Genomic DNA, 25,835 nt, shown 5'->3' with positions numbered 1-25,835 from the left:
ACTATCTATCCATTCATTTACTGGAGCCAAACTTGGCTGACTCCAGGTTAGAGGTGGGGTTCATCCTGGGCAAGTTGCAACTACGCAGAGATACAAATCTAACACAGAGATGAACAGCCATTTACACTCGCATTCACAACTGTAGGAAATTTAGAGAGACATTTTGATCTAATCTGCATTTCTTTGGACTGTGGGAGGAAACCAGGGCACCCAGAGGAAACCCACGCAGGCATGAGAACATGCAAATTCCACACAGAAAGGCTCCAGTTGGCCGTGAGGTTCAAACCCAGACAGTGCTTATCACTGCACCACTGTGCCACCTTACTACTAATACTACGACCAATAATAATAATAATAATAATAATAATAGGATAAAGCAGCTAGAGATAATGAGATGAGATAATAATAATTGCTTATTAGAAGAAACGTTTATTCGTCACATGCACACTTCAAGCACAGTGAAATTCATCTTCTGCATTTAACCCATCTGAAGCAGTGAACACACACACACACACACACACACTCAGAGCGGTTGGCAGCCACACCAGAGCACCTGGGGAGCAGTCAGGTACCTAGCTCAAGGGCACCTCAGCCCAAGGCCGCCCCACGTCAACCTAACTGCATGTGGGGGAAACCGGAGCACCCGGAGGAAACCCACGCAGACACGGGGAGAACATGCAAACTCCACACAGAAAGGCCCTCGCCGGCTGCTGGGTTCGAACCAGGAACCTTCTTACTATGAGGCGACCATGCTAACCACTACACCACTGTGCCGTTTATTATTATTATGAGAAATTTCTCAGTTTAGGTGGCAAGCTATAACTAATAGCCTTAGGTGTCTAGCACATTTCTTAAGATTCTTGCAGAACAGAGTAATGCAGCTTTCTGCACGAGTTCTATCTTTATTGTAATGCCAGTCTTCTCAAGATGTTTGACAAGGTTTATGGTAATCATGCCTAGTGAATAAACAACCACAATACATGTCTTGATGTCCCATAGATGCATACAGTGGTGCTTGAAAGTTTGTGAACCCTTTAGAATTTTCTATATTTCTGCATAAATATGACCTAAAACATCATCAGATTTTCACACAAGTCCTAAAAGTAGATAAAGAGAACCCAGTTAAACAAATGAGACAAAAATAGTATACTTGGTCATTTATGTATTGAGGAAAATGATCCAATATTACATATCTGTGAGTGGCAAAAGTATGTGAACCTCTATGATTAGCAGTTAATTTGAAGGTGAAATTAGAGTCAGGTGTTTTCAATCAATGGGATGACAATCAGGTGTGAGTGGGCGCCCCGTTTTATTTAAAGAACAGGGATCTATCAAAGTCTGATCTTCACAACACATGTTTGTGGAAGTGTATCATGGCACGAACAAAGGAGATTTCTGAGGACCTCAGAAGAAGCATTGTTAATGCTCATCAGGCTGGAAAAGGTTACAAAACCATCTCTAAAGAGTTTAGACTCCACCAATCCACAGTCAGACAGATTGTGTAGAAATGGAGGAAATTCAAGACCATTGTTACCTTCCCCAGGAGTGGTTGACCAACAAAGATCACTCCAAGAGCAAGGCATGTAATAGCCAGCGAGATCACAAAGGACCCCAGGGTAACTTCTAAGCAACTGAAGACCTCTCTCACATTGGCTAATGTTCATGAATCCACCATCAGGAGAACACTGAACAATAATGGTGTGCATGGCAAGGTTGCAAGGAGAAAGCCACTGCTCTCCAAAAAGAACATTGCTGCTCCCCTGCAGTTTGCTAAAGATCACGTGGACAAGCCATAAGGCTATTGGAAAAATGTTTTGTGGATGGATGAGACCAAAATAGAACTTTTTGGTTTAAATGAGAAGCGTTATGTTTGGAGAAAGGAAAACACTGCATTCCAGCATAAGAACCTTATCCCATCTGTAAAACATGGTGGTGGTAGTATCATGGTTTGGGCCTGTTTTGCTGCATCTGGGCCAGGACGGCTTGCCATCATTGATGGAACAATGAATTCTGAATTATACCAGCGAATTTTAACGGAAAATGTCAGGACATCTGTCCATGAACTGAATCTCAAGAGAAGGTGGGTCATGCAGCAAGACAATGACCCTAAGCACACAAGTCGTTCTGCCAAAGTATGGTTAAAGAAGAATAAAGTTAATGTTTTGGAATGGCCAAGTCAAAGTCCTTAATCCGATCAAAATGTTGTGGAAGGACCTGAAACGAGCAGTTCATGTGAGGAAACCCACCAACATCCCAGAGTTGAAGCTGTTCTGTATGGAGGAATGGGCTAAAATTCCTCCAAGCCGGTGTACAGGACTGATCAACAGTTACCGGAAATGTTTAGTTGCAGTTATTGCTGCACAAGGGGGTCACACCAGATACTGAAAACAAAGGTTCACATACTTTTGCCACTCACAGATATGTAATATTGGATAATTTTTCTCAATAAATAAGTGACCAAGTATAATATTTTTGTCTCATTTGTTTAACTGGGTTCTCTTTATCTACTTTTAGGACTTGTGTGAAAATCTGATGTTTTAGGTCATATTTATGCAGAAATATAGAAAATTCTAAAGGGTTCACAAACTTTCAAGCACCACTGTATATGTAATATTGAAACATTTCATTATCTCTAGCCGCTTTATCTTATTCTACAGGGTCGCAGGCAAGCTGGAGCCTATCCCAGCTGACTACGGGCGAAAGGCGGGGTACACCCTGGACAAGTTGCTAGGTCATCATAGAGCTGACACATAGACACAGACAACCATTCACACTCAATTTAAAGTCACCAGTTAACCTAACCTGCATGTCTTTGGACTGTGGGGGAAACCGGAGCACCCGGAGGAAACCCACGCGGACACGGGGAGAACATGCAAACTCCACACAGAAAGGCCCTCACCGGCCATGGGGCTTGAACCCGCACCCTCTTGCTGTGAGGTGACAGCGCTAACCACTACACCACCGTGCCGCCTATTGGAACATCTCATTCCATATTTATTCCCCCTTCTGTTATTATAATAACCTCCAATCTTCTGGGAAGGCTTTCCACTAGATTTTGGAGCAGGGCTAAGGGGATTTGCTCATTCAGTTATAAGAGTATTAATAAGGATTGATGTGCAGTTCATGTTCCAGTTTGTCCCAGTGGTGTATAGTGGGGTTGAGGTCACAGCTCTGTGTAAACCATGTCTTCATGGGCTATGCTTTGCTCACAAGGAATAGAAGAGGGATTTTTAGTTCCCATGAAGTGAAATTTTAATGCTACAGCCTACAGAGACATTCTGTACAATCGTGGGATTCCAACTTTGTGGCAACAGTTTGAAGACTCACATACAGTACTGTGCAAAAGTCTTAGGCCCCCTATTATTTTTCATACAAACTTTGTTATAGATTTCTATTCACTATGGTGTAGTGGTTAGCACTGTCGCCTCACAGCAAGATGGTCCTGGGTTTGAGCCCAGTGGCCGACGAGGGCCTTTCTGTGTGGAATTTGCATGTTCTCACCGTGTCTGTGTGGGTTTCCTCTGGGTGCTCCGGTTTCCCCCACAGTCCAAAGACATGCAGGTTAGGCTAATTGGTGGCTCTAAATTGACCGTAGGTGTGAATGTGAGTGTGAATGGTTGTTTGCATCTGTGTCAGCCCAGCGATAATCTGGCGACTTGTCCAGGGTGTACCCCACCTCTCGCCCATAGTCAGCTGGGATAGGCTCCAGCTTGCCTGTGATCCTGTAGAACAGGATAAGTGGCTACAGATAATGGATGGATGGATGGATTTCTACACTACTGAGTTAGTTGAAAAACATTTTAGAGTTCCAAACATTTGTTTTCCAGCACAAAATTCAAGTCAAGTCAAGTTTATTTGTATAGCGCTTTTAACAATAAACATTGTCGCAAAGCAGTTTTACAGAATTTGAATGACTTAAAACATGAGCTAATTTTGTCCCTAATCTAGCCTCAATGAGCAAGCCTGTGGCAATGGTGGCAAGGAAAAACTCCCTCAGACGACATGAGGAAGAAACCTCGAGAGGAACCAGACTCAAAAGGGAACCCATCCTCATTTGGGCAACAACAGACAGCATGACTATAACATTAACAGTTTTAACATGAAGACAGTTTCGTTGATGTTATAAACTCTTCATTGATAGAAACTTGAGTGCAAAACTGTTCATGGCAACTGCAATCCTAAAGTTAGCAAGTCAACTGTAGTCCTCAGCCATAAAAGCATTACTGTAAGAGTCCAGAGCATCCTCCAGGTATAACCCTCAACTGTCCTCATGGAGCCGTCCTCCACAGGAGCGATGTGATAAAACTCCGACCAGACACAGGGCACCAGGATGGATCAAGCAGGTCCGAGGGGCAGAAGAGGCCAGCATCTCAATCCCAGGACCGACATGTAACTCAGAGAGACAGATGGGGGTGGGGGAGAGAAAACACAGGTTGTTAGGTATGCCCTAAAAATGACACAAGTATTAAATCTGTGTGGTAGGCTCGCAGAGACGAGAGTCTTGACATCAGGCATAATACACAACAATGGCATGTTAATATGGTTAAAAAATATCATGACCTGCTCTGGCTGGATGCTTGATTGGGTGATGGGAGCACACTCCTCAGCAATGATGAGATGCAGATGGGACCCTTAGGGCTGGCTAAGACAATTCAGTTACATTTAAATATATAAAATTAAATATTACAGAAAAAAAGTCTGCATCTAAGCAGCATATTGCATAAGAGACGACTTTTCAGATGAAAAAAGAAAACATAATGAAGGCTACTGGGTTTTGCTGCAAAATTAAGAAGCAAGTGTGACAGTCAAAGTGTCCAGAAGAACTGTGGCTGATTCTGGAAGATGCTCAGTAAAACCTACAGCTCATTTCCACATAAAACTGCACTCACTGTACCTGAGACTACTTTTTTTTAAAGCAAAGGGTCGTCTCACATAAAATATTGACTTTGTTTCATTTATTATGGTTTACTGCTGTTTATAGTATTTTTTTTTTACATCGAAACATTTCATTTAATTATTTTAAGCCATTTTTGGTCAACTGCATTTCTTTACGTGTCTAAGACTTTTGCACAGTACTGTATATGCGTGGGGCGGCACGGTGGTGTAGTGGTTAGCACTGTCGCCTCACAGCAAGAAGATCCTGGGTTCAAGCCCAGCTGTCGACGAGGGCCTTTCTGTGTGGAGTTTGCATGTTCTTCCTGAGTCTGCGTGGGTTTCCTCTGGGTGCTCTGGTTTTCCCCACAGTCCAAAGACATGCAGGTTAGGTTAATTGGTGGTTCTAAATTGACCATAGGTGTGAGTGTGAAGGGTTGTTTGTCTCTGTGATGACCTGGTGACTTCTCCAGGGTGTACCCCCCTCCTCTTGCCCATAGTCAGCTGGGATAGGCTCCAGCTTGCCTGCGACCCTGTAGGACAAGATAATGGATGGATCATCAGATAATGGATGGATCATCATCATATCTTGTCATGCCAGTACTGCAGCCAGTTCAGGGCTTCTTGGTTAGCTTCATATAGGTCTTGATTGGTGACATTTGGACCCAGTTCGCACTCACGGAGAATGTGTCCCATAGTTTGGTTAGGATGACCACATCGACACTCGGCTGAGTTCACCTGTCCCCATTTCAGTAGGTTGTCTTTAGTTCTACCTACTCCACTCCTGGCTCTGTTCAGGGCAACCCATTCCCTTCTGGGCAGGTGAGTACCATGAGGTAGGGACTCGCAAGTACTCTGAAGAGCTTCATTTGGTGGTAGAGTGTCGGAAGCTTTCCAACGGTCTAGTCAATATTTGGCAGAGTCCTTAGGGTTTAGATTCTGTACAACCATGAAGCTCTGTCTGGACTTGAGTCTTCTTCTTATATCTTGGTAATGGTGTAGAGGATGTCTTGGGTCTTGCTCTTGTAAAAACTTCTGAGTTCTGGAGTGAGCTTCTCGTCGGATGGGAGGTGGTGCAATACTTGCTAGCCGGTATAGTGCTGATAGGGGTGTAGGTTTCAGCACTCCTGTTATGATACGGCAAGAGATATTAAGCTCAGCATCCACTTTTCCAGCATGGCATGACCTTTCCCATACCGGAGAGCAGTATTCTGCTGTAGAGTAGCATAATGCCAGAGCAGTAGATCGCAAGGTGTTGGCATCAGCTCCCCAGTTGAGAGTTGTTAGGTTGTTGAGGAGATTGTTTCTAGAAGCGATCTTCTCCTTGAGTTTTCTTACATGCTCTCTGTAAGATACAGTTCTGTCTAAGGTTACTCCAAGGTAAACCAGGAATTTGTCGTTGACCAGTTTCTTACCATTCCAAGCGATGTTCAGCTGTCATTGGGCCTGATGGTTGTTCAGATGGAACGCGCAGACTTGAGTCTTGCCAGGGTTTGCATTTAAGAAGTTGGTTTCATAGTAGTCTGAAAGACTATTTAGGGCAGCCGTAAGTCTTTGCTCAATGACATCGAAAGACTTGTGTTGGGTGGAGAGTCCTAGGTCATCAGCGTATATAAACCGTCGAATATTTTTGAAATGGGGGAGGTCGTTAGTGTAGATCTTAAACAGGTTTGGTGCAAGCACTGAACCTTGAGGGAGATCATTTGTCTGTGAGCGCCAGCAGCTCCTTTTCCCATCCATCTCAACGAAGAACCGTCGGTTTTCGAGTAACGACTTGATTACCCTAATGATGCTGGAGTTCCGGACCATTTTAGCCAGTTTTAGTAAGAGCAGTCTGTGATTGACAGTGTCGTAGGCAGTGGTCAGGTCAACAAAAAGCGCCCCTGTGACCTGCCTGGTTTCGAAACCATCTTCAATGAATTGGGTAATGTTCAGAACCTGTCCACAGCAGGACCTTCCTGGCCTGAAACCACCTTGGTCGGGAGATAGTAGTTCATCTATTGTAGGTCCTATACGCGTAAGTATCATTCTCTCGTATAACTTAAAAAGTATGCACAGCAGTGATACAGGTCCATAGTTTTTGGCGTGGCAGGGGTCCTTGTTAGATTTCAGCAGGGTGACCACCTTTGCTTTCCGCCAGATCTTAGGGGTTGTGAAGGTGGTAGCACAGTTGTTGAACATTTGTACCAGCCAGGCTTTGACTTTGGCGCCAAATGCCTTATGACTTCGGTCGTGATACCGTCAAGGCCAGCAGCTTTCCCAGGTTTCAGAAGTTTGATGGCGTCGTTGAGTTCAGTGATGGTGAAATTTACGAACTCATCCTCACTTTCTAGCATCACCTTCTCCATCTCTTCTTTCATCTTCTTCAGGTGACCTCTTTCTTTATTCAGAGGTTTGCCATTCAAAAGTAGCTGTTTCGCAACTGCATTGGGTGTCACGGCAGCTAACCTTGCTTGTGGGTTCTTGTCAGAGTTCAGTTTCTTAATCGTGGACCAAGCTTTCTTGCTGTTCTGAGTCATGTCAACATTGGTGATGAGTTCCTTCCACCTTTCTCTACGTCCTTCCGAGACTGAAGCCAGCACAGACTCTCCCATTGCTATTGTTTCCTCTGCAAATAGGTCGGCTTCATATGCTTTCGCATACGCCTCATATGCCCCTTTTCCACCAAATCAGTTCCAGGGCTGGTTCGGGGACAGTGCTTAGTTTGGAACCAGGTTTTCTGTTTCCACTGACAAAGAACTGGCTCTGGGGCCAGAAAAACTGGTTCCAGGCTAGCACCAGCTCTTTGCTGGGCCAGAGGAAAGAACCGCTTACGTCAGCAGGGGGCGGAGTTGTTAAGACCAACAACAATAGCAAGACCACGAAAGGTCGCCATTTTTAAATAAGCGACGAGATATCATGGCTGCAATAAAGCAGCAGTTGTTGTTGTTGCTGCTTCTTCTTCTTCTCCATGTTGTTGTTGCTTCGATGTTCACGCCAAGGTTTATGCAAACGCAGCGATGTAACTGACATATACAGTGACGTAATGATGTGGCTCCCCTTAGCACCCCGAGCTATGGAAAAGCAAACTGGTTCTCAGCTGGCTCGCAAGTTGAACGAGTTGTGAACCAGTACCAGCACTGGCCCCGAACCAGCCCTGGAACTGATTTGGTGGAAAAGGGGTAATAGAGATTTTTGCTGTCTTCACTTAAACAAGGGATGTAGGACTTGTGGCATCCTCTTGGGATACCGTAAATCCTCTAATATAGGCCGGGGCCTTTATTTCACTCAAGTGCATCTTGGTCCAGGCCATGATTGGAAGGAGGCCAGAATTAGAGGCAGGCCTCTATTTCTATTTGAGCAAAACAGACTACCAGTGGAATGAATAAAAACGAGATTTTGTGTCTATTTGTCAAGTTGATGCTTGGTTGCCTGGTTACCACCAGACCTACCGGGAATCACAATCAGGGGCGCCTGCAGGGTTGAACTGTAAGGTGCACTAGCGGTGTAATCCCCCCCCCCCCCCCCCCCCCAAAAAAAAAACGCTTGCGTGCTGCAGTTTCTATGAAGAGTCGATCTATAGGCTTATACACAAAACAACGATAGAACTTTAACTTGAAATTGAACAATAGCCTTCCATGAACACAGGCTGATATTTGAACAACATATGTGAACTACACACGACAATAAACAATAAACTCTTTATAGCCTCGATTAGAATCTAGTGAACTTGCTCAGCACTACCGCACGCACGACTCTGACACACACTGTAGCGCAACGTGGGGTACAGACTCGTTGAAAAACTCCTCGGGTTTTTTCTGAGTTTACCGAAAATCAGAGTAGAAGGAGCCACCCACCCTCTGTCTGGTTTGAAGCGGTTCTGTAGGACATTGAGCTTTACAGAGTCCGGTGCACATTTTAAGGCATCTGGTTGAAGTTTACCTATGTCTGATAAATCTGATGTCAGTGATAGCGGGCTGACTCGTGGCTCATTAGTAAAGCTATCTGATGGCTCATTTGTCAGCAAGGTGGAGCAACCATCTACTTCTGATCGTAAGGGACATGGGGAGATGTAGGTGTTCTTATATGAAATTCACTGGATGTATGGCTAGTTTCAAACTCAGAGGTAGATGAAGGCAATTCCCTCAAAGGCACTGAGCTCGCATCCAGCTGCAGCGTACTGCTGCTCGGTTGCGGAGGAGTGGAAGCTGCCGGTGCCGTGTTACTAGCTGATACTGGAGAGGACTGGCAAGCAGATGACACCCCTGGATCACTGCTTTTGGACTTTTTCGTAAAAGTCTGAAACAAGCTCGTTTGTTTCAGGGTTCGTTTACTCATTTTTGACTCGCTTCTCAATAAATTCTCGCACAAGCTCTGACTACTGACGATTGTCTGTCTCCGTTTCTCAAAACTGGAGAGAATCTCAGTGGTGCAAGAAAAGTATATCTGCATTGACCAATGAGCTTTCTTGGTCACGCACACCCCGCCCACTCCTGAAGCACACAAATGCGCCGGCACACACACGTCTCTCTCTCTCTCTCTCTTTCTCAAATTATGTTGCATTGCCAAAGTATTCAGGTAACAATTATGATTAAAAAAAAATCTCTCTCTCCCCAAGGTACGCCTAGTGCGTACGGCCATACGCCTGGCGGCGCCACTGATCACAATTGTCTTTCAGATCGGAACGATTGTGTAAGGCCACTATGATCTCAGAAACATCGTTGGTTATAGCCCCGGCCTGTATTAGAGTCCGGCCATTATTTACCTCCTCCGACAGCGAGACCGGCCAATAATGGAATACAGGCCAGTATTAGAGGATTTACGGTACGCTTCTTTGAAGTTTCCCAAATAAGGGATTGGAACTGGTCGTAGTTGTTGGGATGAGATTCCAACGACTGTATTTTATCGTCGATTTCCGTGGTGAAGTTCTCCCAGTTTGCCTTGCGGAAGTTAAATCTAGGAGTAGGGTTTCTTTAGCCTGGGAAATCCCATGCTGCTTTGCACAATCGTTCCGATCTGAAAAGACAGCATGGAAACTATGGTCTAAAGGCTCGCCTGAGTTAGGGAGCCAATCAGAGAGTGGGGAGGGGTAGAAAGACGGTGACGCGTACTACTCGACAAACGGAAGCTTGTAGTTTATTTGGGACTGTTTACGGATCACATTTAACATGGCGGCGAGCGATACGAACCAAACTTTTGATCAAGTTTTAGACACTGTTCTGAATAGTTTAGAGCGAAAGTTTGTTTTAAAAAAAGAACAGCGTTTAGCGTTTCAGTCTTTCTTCGCCGCTCTAACTACGTCACCGGGTACAACTGCCATGATTGGCCATGGGCTACGTATACGCCAAATGATAGACATTTGCAACGTCCAATAAACGGCCGTTGACAATCGTAAACCACACCTCCCCTACGAGAAATTCAATAGGCGGATTCCAGACCATATTCATCTCATCTCATTATCTCAAGCCGCTTTATCCTTCTACAGGGTCGCAGGCAAGCTGGAGCCTATCCCAGCTGACTACGGGCGAAAGGCAGGGTACACCCTGGACAAGTCGCCAGGTCATCACAGGGCTGACACATAGACAACCATTCACACCTACGGTCAATTTAGAGTCACCAGTTAACCTAACCTGCATGTCTTTGGACTGTGGGGGAAACCGGAGCACCCGGAGGAAACCCACGCGGACACGGGGAGAACATGCAAACTCCACACAGAAAGGCCCTCGCCGGCCCCGGGGCTCGAACCCAGGACCTTCTTGCTGTGAGGCGACAGCGCTAACCACTACACCACCGTGCCGCCCCCCAGACCATATTTCACTTGTGATATGGTCTGGTGTTAACCAGACTAAGGTTCCTTGATTTTACAGGTCGAATTACGGGTTTAATGTTAACTAATGTTAACTGGATGGATGTATATGTGTGATGGATAGGTGTCCACATACTTTTGACCATACAGTGAAATTGAAATACTGTCATTTTTCACAGGCGGTAAATGAGATAAATTGAAGATAGCATGTCATCTTTCTTGCCTGTTGTATTATAATATTAATAATTTTTTCTGATATTAAAATGAATCTCATGATACAGACAGAATATGATGCGTCTTCCTCAGATTTATTTAAATAAGAAGACATCTTTTGCAGAAAATTCGTTCACAATATGATGGTAGGTACAGCACTTTATAAACAGTTTTATTCATTTAAATATGATATAAATGAGTGAAATGAGTGGCTGTATATTTGCACAATGAAAGTACTGTGGGTTTAAAGGGACTGTTTTGTCTTGAATTGAACATAAAAGTGGCCCGAGGTAGTGAGTAAACTGAAATCAGACCAATCCTCAAAATGCAGATGCATTATGGGTAATGTAGTTTAATCAGCGTGCCCATGCTTTACCATTACGTTACATCTGAGTGAAATGTTAACTACATGTTCCACAAGGCCTGTAACTTAGCATCAATTCACAAGTTATTTTACTAATGTATTTTTGTTTCTGCGGTGTATTGGGAAAGAAAGTAACACCATACGACCGTTTTTAATAGGTAAGTTAACAAAGATAAATCAAAATGTAAAATATGTAAGGTTTTTTTAATGACGCTGGGTTTGTGGAGTAAAAGGCTGGTGTTGAGTAAAAGAATCAGGAACTGGGTTAGCATTGAAGCTAACGATATTTACCTCATCAGCGATTTTTATAGGCGAGCATTCCTAAAGTACAAATCTGTAAGTAAGGTTATAATTAATTAAAAAAAAAAAAACCTGTCAAGTTTGAACTTTCCACTTTTGTGTGCTATGGAATGCTTTCTTTCAGAGCTAACTTTTTTAATATCTCCAGACTAGTCCTGGTTTTACTTTTTTTAATATCAAATTTCACAATATTACCAGCTGGTTTTGTCTCATACTGGTAAATCTTTTATACTCTGATTTGATTGAAAAAAAAGTTGCCTAATATCAAGTAAACAGTGTTGATAAATATTTGTAATGTTATATGTTGGAAATTTTGAAACAGTTTCATTCATTTGGACAGACATTTATAGTTCTGCAAAAATTGCAGAAGTTTTAGACACGTAAAGAAATGCTGTAGAGCAAAGATGCCTTCAAAAACAATGATATTTAAGTGTTTTTTTTAAACATAAAAATACTATAAAGAGCAGTTAACAGGAATACATAAAAGGAAGTTGATATGTGGTATGGTGAGCCTTTGCTTTAAAATAAAATAGAGCTGTGGCTACAATTATCGACACCACCTAAACAATCTTTTGGCCATTGCAAAAGTAGAAAAGACTTTAAATACGTAAATTGTGCATGAATAATTACTCAGACTTCTACTGGGAAAAAAAAAGAGTTGATTCCTGATTATTTCGCGTATCAGATCTTGTGACACCGTTTCACAATTATCGACACCGTTCCACGATTATCGACATTCAAATTATTTATTTAAAAACAAAATCAGTATGTGGTATTAAGTTAACAAAACATAGTTTTGATTTAAAATTTGTTTTACATAAACTTGTATTCAGTACAAAATATCTCATCTCATTATCTGTAGCCGCTTTATCCTGTTCTACAGGGTCGCAGGCAAGCTGGAGCCTATCCCAGCTGACTACGGGCGAAAGGCGGGGTACACCCTGGACAAGTCGCCAGGTCATCACAGGGCTGACACATAGACACAGACAACCATTCACATTCACACCTACGGTCAATTTAGAGTCACCAGTTAACCTAACCTGCATGTCTTTGGACTGTGGGGGAAACCGGAGCACCCGGAGGAAACCCACGCGGACACGGGGAGAACATGCAAACTCCGCACAGAAAGGCCCTCGCCGGCCATGGGGCTCAAACCCAGACCTTCTTGCTGTGAGGCGACAGTGCTAACCACTACACCACTGTGCCGCCAGTACAAAATATCTCATCTCATTATCTCTAGCCGTTTTATCCTGTTCTACAGGGTTGCAGTCAAGTCAACTTTATTGTCAAATATGCTATACATGCTCGACATACAGCACAGATGAAATTTCAGTCCTCTCTGACCCACGGTGCAAACAGGCAATGCAAAAAATAGAATAACTGAAATAAACAAATATAAACACTCTAGATAAGACATAGACTAAACACTCACAGGTGTGTGTATATATAAAATCTCATCATCTCTAGCCGCTTTATCCTGTTCTACAGGGTCGCAGGCAAGCTGGAGCCTATCCCAACTGACTACGGGCGAAAGGCGGGGTACACCCTGGACAAGTCGCCAGGTCATCACAGGGCTGACACATAGACACAGACAACCATTCACACTCACATTCACACCTACGGTCAATTTAGAGTCACCAGTTAACCTAACCTGCATGTCTTTGGACTGTGGGGGAAACCGGAGCACCCGGAGGAAACCCACGCGGACACGGGGAGAACATGCAAACTCCACACAGAAAGGCCCTCATCGGCCACGGGGCTCGAACCCGGACCTTCTTGCTGTGAGGCGACAGCGCTAACCACTACACCACCGTGCCGCCCAGTACAAAATATCTTTTTTATATAAATATATGGATGTCGGTGCTTACGTAAATGAGGAAGTAATTCTCATGTTTGTAAACAGATGAACTGATAAAGTTTAACCTGTCAGAAAATCTTTTTGTTCCACTTTCTAAATATTTTCATAGCTCACATTTTGTTAATCATTCGTTGTTGTTTGTATTAATTTCTAGTTGTGTAGTTTATCAATAAATGTCTACAGGAAATTAACGTTGTAACCCCGTGAAAATCCAGGTCAAAGGTCACATGTCATTCCTCAAACCAAAATATAAAATGTCTACTGATATTGTAATATGTGGTAGATATTTACAACAAACTGCAAAAAAACCATTTTCTGAATGGAATAGAAAAATCTGAATATTTCAAGCATGTAATTTTTTTTCTATGTTAGGAATTTAATTCTGGTCCCATTCTGTTTATTGCAGTAGGATTCCAAATAAACATTCCATTCTGTTGTGAATCAGAAAAAAAATTATCATTATTATAATAAATCACAGCACTTTTATATATTTTTAAAGTACTTCATCAACTTAAACAATGTTACACAAAGATCGATCCATAACAGTTGTAAATGTCACTTAATTCCACAGGGTGTCGATAATGGTGGATGCTGGTGAAAGTCATCACTATTATCGACACCTCACGTGACTTCTTCTCAAACGCGCGTTTAGATACAAAATGGCGGCTGTCAAATGAAAGCGTAAGAAACAAAGTAGGTTTCGACGAGGAGATCATGAATTTGATAAGTAAAAACACATCCATGATCTTTCCACCGTGCTTACCTGTGATGATAATGTCCGGGTTTTCCTCAAATTGCTGATCGTGCTGAAAAAAATTCCATCTCAGGTAACAAGCTGTGTCATCAGACGACAAAATCAAAGCGCGAGGGGGGTCTGTCGGTTGATTAATTAACCAAAAATAACTGTTGTGACTGAAACTCATTATTATCTCTAGCCGCTTTATCCTGTTCTACAGGGTCGCAGGCAAGCTGGAGCCTATCCCAGCTGACTACGGGCGAAAGGCGGGGTACACCCTGGACAAGTCGCCAGGTCATCACAGGGCTGACACATAGACACAGACAACCATTCACACTCACATTCACACCTACGGTCAATTTAGAGTCACCAGTTAACCTAACCTGCATGTATTTGGACTGTGGGGGAAACCGGAGCACCCGGAGGAAACCCACGCGGACACGGGGAGAACACGCAAACTCCGCACAGAAAGGCCCTCGCTAGCCACGGGGCTCGAACCCGGACCTTCTTGCTGTGAGGCGACAGCGCTAACCACTACACCACCATGCCGCCCCCATTGATGCATTGTGATGCAATTTGATGCATTGTGACTGAAACTCACTTTTGTAAAATGTTTTTTTTTATTGGTAAATCTGAAAAGGTGTCAATAATTATGGACTGTCGATAATTGTAGCCACCACTCTATAAACAGCAGTAAGCCATAATAAATGAAACAAAGTCAATATTTGGTGTGAGACGAGGGATGTTAACCGATGACCGTTTGACCGATGGTTGACCGAATCAATGTCAACCGGTTAAATTTTTTTTGGTTGTCGGTTAAAAAAAACCCCAATCATTTTGAAGCTGTCGATTTTGGAGCGGAGAACCTGGAATTCTGTGTTGTAAACGCTTGGGGCATGCCATGCGGTGTAAGGACAACAGCTGACAAATCAGAAACACCCATTCAGTCATGTCCCGCCCTCCCGCCCCAGTTGAAGACAGCTGCCACTCGGCGAAAGAAAAGTGTAGACACACAGTGTAGCAGATTAGGTCCAAATTTTACAGGAATACTTCACTTAATGATACAAGCACCAAAATTTGCACAGACTTAGTTTAGATACCCCTCCTTCAGAAAAGCCTGGTAGCCACCTGAAAAATTCAAGATGGCGGCCAAAATGGCGGCCGAAAAAGCGGGAAAGCATAATATCTATATTTTGACCTGCAATTAACATTTTACAGTTTATTACATCATATACACATAATTAAATGATGCATTTCACATGATTTTGTTTATTCTTCACCAAATTCACACATTTGATCAGTGTATATTTTATTTTAGGCAACAGTAAATAAATGGTATTGATATTTAAAGGAAAATAAAATTGCAGACTCCTCAAGGGCCCTCCCCCCACTTGGGGCCCTGGTAACTCCATCCCCCTTTTCCCCCCACTACGACGCTCCTGGCTCTGCCTCTTGTACATGACAAGAAGATCTCTTGGTGGAAAAAGTATGTGTTTTTTTTTTTTCTTTCCTTTATATAAAAGCAATAATACAGTGATGACATATGAAATGCTCCTCAGATTTAGCTGAACATCTGAATATCATGCCTTTTATGTACACTGTTTACAGGTTAAACAGGAATTATAACCCATTCTATCAGGGCTCGACATTGACTTTTAAACCCACTTACCCTGGGGTCCAGAAGTATCTCAAGTGTTCACTAAGCTGAGTCAATACCCTGCCAATATTGAAGAGAATGATTTCAAACATCTTGAAAAGTTTATCTTGTTGTTTGACAAAAGCTGTCCCTTAGATAGTGTTGATGAGGCCCGTCTTGAGTTGTTTGCTCGAAAACAGAGGGCATATGATGCAATCCCCCCTACAAAAGGAGCACTGGTGCAACAAACAAATCGTGCAACACAGGATAAATCTGCAAACATCTGGGGACAAGCAATGTGTAGAGAAATGCAGGAAGAAAGTCCATCTGAATGGGGATGGGAGAAAGAGGGTGATGGTTGGAAGGTATTGTGGACTAGCCTGGCTAACGCGACTTCAAAGCTCTCCGAGCTATTGGTCTGGCCAAGATATTAAGCCCAACCGTTTCCCAGAGCCCGTGGTTGACCCGCCTCCCTGAAATGCCTCAGTTTGCTACTGGTCGAAGCCAGAAAAGGCTGTGACGAAGCTTAAACCAATCACATCACTCTTTCCTCTGACGTATGCGACACGACGGGGCTAACTGGTAGATTAAACTCTTACCGAAGCCGGTCGGGAGCAAGGCGAAAGCGTCCTTCCTTTCAATAAATACCTCCAGGGCTGCTCTTTGCTCCGTTTTCAATGAGAACTTCCCGTTGAATGCTTTCAATACAGCATCTATGCGTAATGGATGCGGAAGCGTGAATGAAGTGCTTCCGGCATAGATTCTGTAAACAATCTATGGCTTCCGGTCGCAGTTCTACTACGTCAGTGCCTTGAACACGCCTCTACCCAGGGCCGTTGGAGATGCTCAAAGTTGATTGGTTCCTGATTTTTCGGGAGCTTGGAAGAGCTGTAGATAGCTTGCCTGGCCAGACTAAGCTCGCAACAGGCCCTCGTGTTGCGTCACGCTTAGGATGGGCAGGCCCAGGCTAATTGTGGACCACTTTGGCACCAATTAGTCAGAGTTGCCAGCAACTTACGAAGTGCAAGGGTGTTTGCCATGGAAATTGCACGTGTTACCGACTTGGCTTGAAATGTACACAGCTCTGTGGCTGTAACTGTGTGCCAAGATAAGAGACATACATGTATGGCAAATGGATCTCATAAAATGTACATAAACTTGTTGAGCTTAGTATTTAGTTTAAGTTATGTTGATTGTTCCTGTTTTGGTAGTTTTAGTAGTTTTGACCCAGTGTCATAGCTTTTGCATTCTTGCTCTATTACAATGTAACCACAAGGTTGTTTTGTTCCAGTTGTTTTGCCCTAATGGCATTAGTTTGTATATTTTCATACCTATGATTAGTTGCGTTTTAAATCACCAGAGGTTTGTTATATTGTTTACATATGTTAGCAGTAATATTGAAATGAGAATTTATCTGTATATATGTGAATGAGGCTGTTTTATTATCTTTATGTGCAAAAGATAATATGAACTGGCCTAAGCTATGTTTCTTATAATTTTGGTTGTTGCATCATGTAGTTAAGTGTTTTCAATGATATGGTTTTGTTTCAAATATTATGAAAAATTGGCTGTTTTCTTGAGCTCTGTCAAATTTGATGATTTATTAAGTTGTACTCTGTCACAGTCAATAGATAGTTTTCACTGACGTCACGGCATTCCGGGGAACGCCCTCCAGCCGCCATCTTGTGGGGCTAACAAAACGGACCATCGCTATTACCGGCTACGTTATCTCGGACGAATTTATAAAGTTATATAGTCAGTTTTCTAAAATAAAGATCAATGTCGGCAAAATCAAGCAAACGGAAGTATATGGATACATTGGACGACATCTCACGACAACGGTATGCAGCCAAACTGGCCTTGATTGGGGGAATTGACCCCTACGAAGTGGACAAAGATGCATTTTCAAGTGACTATGCAGGGCTGCCATCCATATCGTACCCTGATATTGTGAACTATTTTGTGAATGGTAAAAGTGCCTACACACTTGACGACCTCAAAGCATACAAGTCGCTGGAGTCATACAATTATTTTGTCTGTGGCTGGGTCCGTCAGTTCAGTTGGTCGGGTTCAATGCCCAAACTGATGATCACATCATCAGTTTTTCTTTGGCTAATCAGACACAAGGTACGCCACCACTCTTGCCGGAGCGGTTGGGGGTTAGGTGCCTTGCTCAAGGGCACTTAAGTCAATCCTGCTAGTCTGGGGAATCGAACCAGCAACCTTTTGGTCCCAAAGCTGTTTCTCTAACCATTAGGCCATGACTTCCCCTGGGTCCGTGAAGTCCACCATATAAAACCAAGTGACAGTCGTGTCCTAATTACAGCCAAGGTATGTAAACATTGGAATTTTAGAGCTCTCAATACTGCATATAAATGTGTGTGTATAATATCGAGTTGATTTAAGACAAATTTTACATCCATTAGTGGTATTACAGTACCATGTCAGTTCCAGTTAGGCATCCTCCAGAGATTGTTTACACAATGTTTTGGTTTCCAAAAACAAACTTAAACACAATTGATTGTTTATTTAAACAACTTACCACTTATAAAATGATGGGCGCAGACTTTGCTGTGTTTGGAAGGCTGATAATCCTTGCGGTTGATTCTTGCAAGCCATAGATTTCTCCTTTGTATGCTGAGTTTCTTTGTTTGCTCGCCTTCGTGCTCCCGTACAGTGGGAATTCCATAAAAGCTCCGCTTGACGTCATCACCTGAGCTATTACGACAGCCGTAAATACAACAGGTGTGCACCATTGCTAGCTTTAAATAGCCTGCTTGGGTTCTTTTGAAGACTTTGTACTCGCGCGTTACAATGTGTGCTCAGTGACCCATACGGTAAGCTTGACCCGCAAGACGGCCGCCAGTAGGGAATCCCTGACTCTGTGACGTCATGTGAAAACTATCTATAAGGCATGTATTTTTGAGTTGGCCATCTTGGAAAATGGCTGCCATCTTTACTGTATGTGTGGTTATCAGGAATTCCTTAAGCACTTTGGTCTAAACTATATATTTAGCTCATTTTATGACTATCTCTCGATGAAGTGCTCTGTCAGTAATTTGTGTTTTAAGCCAGCCATCTTTTAAAATGGCCGCCATTTTTAAATTTTGTGAGGATACTAACCTTACTAGAGGCTATTTGGCTTTAGCTATGTTTCTTCAAAATTTGATGACAATATCATGAAGTGAAGTGCTTTATCAGTACAAAATGCATTTTTAAGTCGGCCATCTTGAAAAATGGCCGCCATTTTGAGTGGCTACCGGGCTTTTTTGAAACATCTTGATGTTATCTATGTCTGTGCAAAATTTGGTGCTTGTATCATTAAGTGAAGTATTTTGCCACTAATCTGCTACACTAACAGGCTTTTTAGCTTACAAATTACTATTCTGTTTTTTCTTTTTTTTTTTTTTTTATTATTATTAGAAGGCACATCGAGTTTAGTCATGCCTTGGCCAGTGCATTCTGAAAGTATGTTTCGGTCTGTAGCCAACAGTGCATGTTATTGCAGATCATATCTCTCCACACAAACTAAAGGCGCAGATGCCGACTTAAAGAGGAACAGAGGGCAATATATAGAGTAAATATAACAATAAAACACACATTAACGAACCTTATTCAAGACTTACAAAAGTTTTTTGTTCTAAGGTTGGAAAGTTATAGTGTTTTGAAAGTAGCTCGAGCAAACTATTTCCGCAGTTTGAACAGCCCGCCATGATATTAATTTTATCCAATCAGAATGCACGTTCATTTTCTCTGCGTAACACTCGTGACGTATGTATGTGCCCAGTTGTGTTGGCTCATTGAGGTTGGGAATAGCACGTGTGAAATACCTGTTTCTGCCTCTTGCGACGATTTCGCAAGTCCACGGGTGGCGCCTATCTCATTGCAGCAAATAAATTCTGCTGGACTCGTGAGCAACTCCACGTTACATTTTCCGCACGAGCACCACGCCGTGTCACCTGCACGCATACGCTCTGCCCCACGCTCGCCATACCCATGGTCAGCATCAGTCTCATCCTCGCCGTCATCCGAGCTTTCTTCTCTTATTTCATCACCGGAGTCGAGAGTACCTCTCCTAGGTTCAAACTGGTACCCTTCTAAGCCATAGCCTGCTTGCAGTGTGTCTTGCGGGATCTCTTCGTATGATTCGACAGAGCTGTCGCTTTCACTTGATGCGCCCGACGCCATGATTACACGCATATCTCCTCTATTTCGGAGAGTTCCGCTAGTGCAGTGGGTAGCGCTGACGTCACGGTCTTTTAAAAATGGCGACTCTTGTGCGGTTTAGCGTATAAAGTATTATATTTACAATTACCAAGATATTTCGTTGTTTTCTAGTATATAAATTTGATAGAATACTTAAGAATACGTTACTTTGTCACATCAGCAACTGTATATATTATATTTGGTACCCCTTTAAGTGTCTGAATAATTTCATCAGAGTAAATTCTGTATTAAAATTACTATAAGCAAATGCCGTTACAGTCCATGAAACATAGGAAGTATGAGAAGAAAACAGTAAATCAGAAAGCTGCGCACGTTTTCGTGGAAGCTGCGCAAATGTGCGCAGCTTTCTGATTTACTGTTTTCTTCTCATACTTCCTATGTTTCATGGACTGTAACGGCATTTGCTTATTTAGTAATTTTAATACAGAATTTACTCTGATGAAATTATTCAGACACTCCAACGCCCCCCCTTAAAAAAAAATCGGATCTGCACGATTCAGCCGTGAAAAAGGCGGCATCCGCCAAAAGGCGCGCTGTTTGCATCCCTGTTTAAACTCGTAGGTTAACCGACTTTAACCGGGTAATGAGGCTCGGTGGTCAGTCAAGATTTTTTTTAGTTTTCGCCATCCCTATGTGAGATGCCCCTTTGTTTAAAAAAAAAAGTCGTTTCAGGTACAGTGAGTGCAGTTTTATAAGGAAATGAGCTGTAGGTTTTACTGAGCATCTTACAGAACCAGCCACAGTTCTTCTGGACACTTTGACTGTCACACTCGCTTCTTAATTTTGCAGCAAAACCCAGTAGCCTTCTTGATGTTTTTGTTTGAAAAGTGTCTCTTATGTAATGTCCTGCTTTCTTTACTGACATGCAAGCATTTTTTTCTCTGTAATATTTAATTTTGTCCTGGAAAACTAATGTTTGGAATCTAAAATGTTTTTGTCCTGACTCGATAATGTAGAAGTGGTTTGAAAAAAAAAAATCTATAGGCCGCCTAAGGCTTTTGCACACGACTGGATTACATTCAGGACCCAACAAAATGTATTAATACAAGGCCTGGTGGTTAGTGATGTACACTGGGCAGATTCTACCATAACTGGATCCATTAATCACTTGCCCACAAAATAAGAAATTTTTCTTGTCCTTTTTTCAGTGAGGTAATATTTTCAAGATTGAAAATATGGTATTTGGTCTTCTAAAACAGCACGTCATTTAAAAATACACTGAGTATATCAATAAAAGATTTTTAAAGAATAAAGTTCTATTTCTTTGATATATCTGACAGACATATAACTCCCATTTTAAAAATCCCTTTCATTATCCCTGTTGCTATCGTCAGTGAATTTCTGTCAGATGACCTGACGATAGACTCGGCCGTTATGGATCTTTGGTAGTTATCGTGTGGAAGCAGGCTTTATCATTTTTGGGTGTCAACAGATAGAGTTGAAATAGATTAACAGCGAAAAAACTATTTCGTTCACGAGAGAAGCCCACAGTTATTTTTAAAAAATGCTATCGTCAGTCTGTCAGTCTAATGCACCTGACGATAGCAAAATTCAAGCCCTCACCACGCACATGTTGACTGACGCAAAGAGGAAATTCTACTGCACATGATTTTTGTGACCGCAGACATTTACTTCCAGGCAAGACTTGGAGTTCTGACAGCTAGATTTCATCAAATAAATCAAGGTAAGCTTTTCAGTCAGCTATCCTGACGATAGAAATTTTTGACGATAGAAACATTGAGAATATATTTGTGCATTCATATTTAAAGTTTTCTGGAGGAAAACTATCGTAAGTTGAGATAAATCAGAGCCACTTGCAACCTTTTCAGCCGACAGGCCATTTCAATGTGTTATTTCCCCGCGAAAGTCACTGTTCTGACAATTATTGTTGATATTTCAATTTTGAAAATAAATTTTATCTTTTTTATTTCAATATTTTATTTTATTATTTGGTTCTAGTGATGAGGTATTTAATATTATTACTATTTGTCAGATTAATAATATAAGAAACAGTTTTGTTGCTATTGTCATCTCGAGTGTCTGTCAGAATATGATGGTAGACGTTAGTTTGTCTGTCAGATTTTGATGATAGAAACCGATGTGTTTCTATTGTCATTTAGCATGTCTGTCATGTCAGGCTTTTATTAATTAGTTCCCAGGACTACTGTCCTAAAATTTACTGTGACTGTCCAAGACCCCAAATGCTACTAGAAAAACTTAATAGAATGATCAAAACAATCAATTCAGCAATTTAAGGAGATGGGACTTAACTGGCCTCTGTTATGGTAGAATCTGCCACTGTAAAAAACAAACAAAATTATAGTCGCATGAATTTATTTGAACTTATTTCTTGTCTTTAATTCCAATTGTCATGGCAAGTTTTGGATATTGAACTCAAGTTTATAAATTTTCTAAATGAATCTTAAAGTTTCTTGACTACTTGTGAGTTTGTGTCTGGGTTGCCCGTGTTCATTTTAACTCGTGTCTGAAAGTTATAAAGTTATCTTCAAGTTGAGTTTACTCACATGAACTTTCGTTTCTGAGTTTAACCAGCTTGAACTTTTATACAGTGTATCACAACGCTTGAAGATATTTTTATGCTTCACAAAATTTCGGTCCAACAATACAAGTGTGTTGAAATATTGAGAAGTCCTAAATCAACTCAAATTTTCCTCTTCAGGCCGTGGGGCAGTTAGGGCGTAAAGGTTAGAGAAGCAGCCTTGGGTACAAAGGGTTGGTGGTTTGATTCCCTCAACTGGGGGGAGTGAATGAACACTCCCTCCTTTTGTATTCATGGTTGAAGTGCCCTTTGCTCTCAGAAAATAAAGTACATTATTGTACCTTTAGGCGTAGAATGGCTCGTCACTGTAGCAGTGCCCTCTAAGGTACTTATTTGTATTCTTTATATATACTGCTTGGGATCATGTATGTACCTTTTTTGCCCTAAAAAGGTACACATAGTTACCTTGAGGTCCAATAATGAGCCCAAGGGGGTACATTAGTGTAGACTGTACTTTGGGGGACAGAAATGGACTCCGACTGTACCCCTGTTTCTGACCGTGTTGAGTAAGGGTCCTGTAGCATCGCGGCCCACTGCTCTGGGTGTGTGTTCACTGCTTCAGATGGGTTAAATGCAGAGGAGGAATTTTGCTGTGCTCTAGTGTACATGTGACACATAAAGGCTGCTTCTTCTGGTTATATTAAACTTTTCCTCCTTATCAGCATTTAGCCTTACATTGTTTATTTGCTTTGTAACATATAGCCACATTAATCATTTCATTTGATCGTCTATTAGTTCAGAACTTTTGATCAATTTGCTCAGTCTTTGCTCTTAAACTCTTAACTGCAGCAGATAGAAAAGGTTAGAAATTGGTAAAGAAACATAATTTCCCTGACAGTATTGTATGAGCTGGAATGTGGTTGTTGTTTGCTGATCTTTTTTTTTTTTTTTAAAGATTTTTTTTGGGCTTTTTTCACCTTTATTGGATAGGACAGTATAGAGACAGGAAATGAGCGGGAGAGAGAGACGGGGAGGGATCGGGAATCGAACCCAGGTCCCCGGATTTATGGTATGGCGCCTTATCCACCTGAGCCATGACGTCCCCGATCTATTTTTTGTCCAGGAATCTCAACTCCTTTTGTTGGAGTGAGAGGACTCGAACCGTAGAAAGTCAGATTCTCAGGAACAACACAGTGTCCAGTCTGTGCTTTAGTTATCTTCAGTTTAATTGGTTTTAGGTTTGTGCTTCATCTGAAGAAACCCCGGATCATTAATCTGTTAGAAATTTCCTCTGTAGAATGTTCAGGAAATGTTTACTGTGTTTGTATGTTTTTTTCACCAGGCAATGATTTTGAAGTGAATCAGAAGAGGTCATGGAGGATGAGGGGAAACCTCTGCTGGGCTCGATTCAAGCAGAAGCTTACTACGCAGACCAGACAGACTTCCTGGACCCTAGACAAAGAAGGTACGCGTTTGTTTATATTTTATTTGTAAGGCACACACGATCATAAAACAACACTGAAAATATGTGCAAGGTAATAGTCTTGACTTGAAAGTAAAAGGATGCACTGAGTGCCCAGTTGACTAAATACACCAGGATTATACACTCACCGGCCACTTTAATAGGAACTTGTTCTTGAGTCTAAAACTCCTGCTCTTGGCTGCAGGAGTGGAACCCAGTCTGGTGGTCTGCTGTTGCATGCTGAGATGCTTTTCTGCTTACCACGGTTGTAACGAGTTGCTATGAGTCACTATATCCTTGCTGGCGGCTCGAATCAATCTGGCCATTTTCCTCTGACCTCTCTTATCAACAAGATGTTTCCGCCCACAGAACTGTCGCTCACTCAGTATGTTTTTGTTTTTCACACCATTCTGTGTAAACTCTAGAGACTGTTGTGTGTGAAAACCCCAGGAGTTTCTGGAATATTCAAACCTCAAACCAACACCCATGCCACAGTGAAAGTCACAGAGATCACAATAATGTTTCCCATTCTAATGTTTGAACTGAACATTAACCGAAGCTCTTGACTTGTAGCTGCATGATTTGATGCATTGTGCTGCTGTCAAGGGATCGGCTGATTAGAGAACCGCACAAAACAGCAGGTGTGGGTGTTCCTAATAAAGTCCCCAGTGAGTGTAGGTGTCTTCATTTACATTGATTGATTCATTTGGCAGACTTTTTTTTTTTAACACTTTATTGGGGTTTTCAGAGTTTAACATACACGCAATATTTAACATATCTGACATACCGATATACATCAATGACACATACACTTGTGTTCAAAATAATAGCAGTCCAACACGACTAACCAGATCAATCACTGTTTTTGGTGGAAATTATATTACTACATGGCAAATAATTTACCAGTAGGTGTAGTAGAGTCATAGAAAACCAACAGACCCAACATTCATCATATGCATGCTCCTGAGTCTGTGTAATCTAATAATTAAGTGAAAGGGACGTGTTCAAAATAATAGCAGTGTGGAGTTCAATTAGTGAGGTCATTCATTCTGTGAAAAAACAGATGTCAGTCAGGTGGCCCTAATTTAAGGATGAAGCCAGCGCATGTTGTACATCCATTTCTCTCTGAAAACCTGAGAAACATGAGTCGTTCCAGACATTGTTCAGAAGAACAGCGTGCTTTGATTAAAACGTTGATTGGAGAGGTAAAACGTATACTGTAAAGAAGTGCAGAAAATGATGGGCTGCTCAGCTAAAATGATCTCCAGTGCTTTAAAATGGACAGCAAAGCCAGAGAGACGTGGAAGAAAACAGAAGACTACCATTCGAATGGATCGATGAATAGCCAGAATGGCAAAGACTCAGCCAATGATCAGCTCCAGGGTGATCAAAGACGGTCTGAAGTTACCTGTGAGTACTGTGACAATTAGAAGATGCCTATGTGAAGCTAATCTATCGGCAAGAAGCTCCCACAAAGTTCCACTGTTAAAAAAAAAAGACGTGCTGAAGAGGATACAATTTGCCAAAGAACACATCGACTGGCCTAAAGAGAAATGGAAAAACATTTTGTGGACTGATGAAAGTAAAATTGTTCTTTTTGGGTCCAAGAGCCGCAGACAGTTTTTCAGACGACCCCCAAACACTGAATTCAAGCCACAGTACACTCTGAAGACAGTGAAGCATGGTGGTGCAAGCATCATGATATGGGAATGTTTCTCTTACTGTGGTGTTGGGCCCATTTATCGCATACCAGGGATCATGGATCAGTTTGCATATATTAAAATACTTGAGGAGGTCATGTTGCCTTATGCTGAAGAGGAAATGCCCTTGAAATGGGTGTTTCAACAAGACAACGACCCCAAACACACCAGTAAGCGAGCAG

The 25,835-nt window shown here is 42.1% G+C and overlaps 1 protein-coding gene across 5 annotated transcripts in view; it reads left to right on the top strand.

Moving 5' to 3' along the window:
- The first annotated feature begins 11,278 nt into the window (after positions 1-11,278).
- slc38a9 (solute carrier family 38 member 9) overlaps positions 11,279-25,835 on the top strand; it is a 54,770-nt gene continuing 40,213 nt past the window's right edge. For 3 of the 5 annotated variants that reach the window (XM_060909729.1, XM_060909725.1, XM_060909728.1), the window contains exons 1-2: positions 11,279-11,392; positions 23,834-23,956. In XM_060909729.1, the coding sequence (XP_060765712.1) occupies positions 23,865-23,956 (92 nt within the window). In that variant the 5' untranslated portion in view covers positions 11,279-11,392; positions 23,834-23,864. Of the gene's footprint in view, positions 11,393-11,480; positions 11,571-21,632; positions 21,676-23,833; positions 23,957-25,835 lie in introns of those variants that run through there. The other 2 variants (XM_060909726.1, XM_060909727.1) reach the window with 2 other exon arrangements.

The sequence above is a fragment of the Neoarius graeffei genome, chromosome 25 (genome assembly GCF_027579695.1).
Source record: "Neoarius graeffei isolate fNeoGra1 chromosome 25, fNeoGra1.pri, whole genome shotgun sequence".
Taxonomy (NCBI): domain Eukaryota; kingdom Metazoa; phylum Chordata; class Actinopteri; order Siluriformes; family Ariidae; genus Neoarius; species Neoarius graeffei.
The sequence above is the reverse complement of the archived record's forward strand: the minus strand, read 5'-3'. Positions and strand labels throughout refer to the sequence as shown.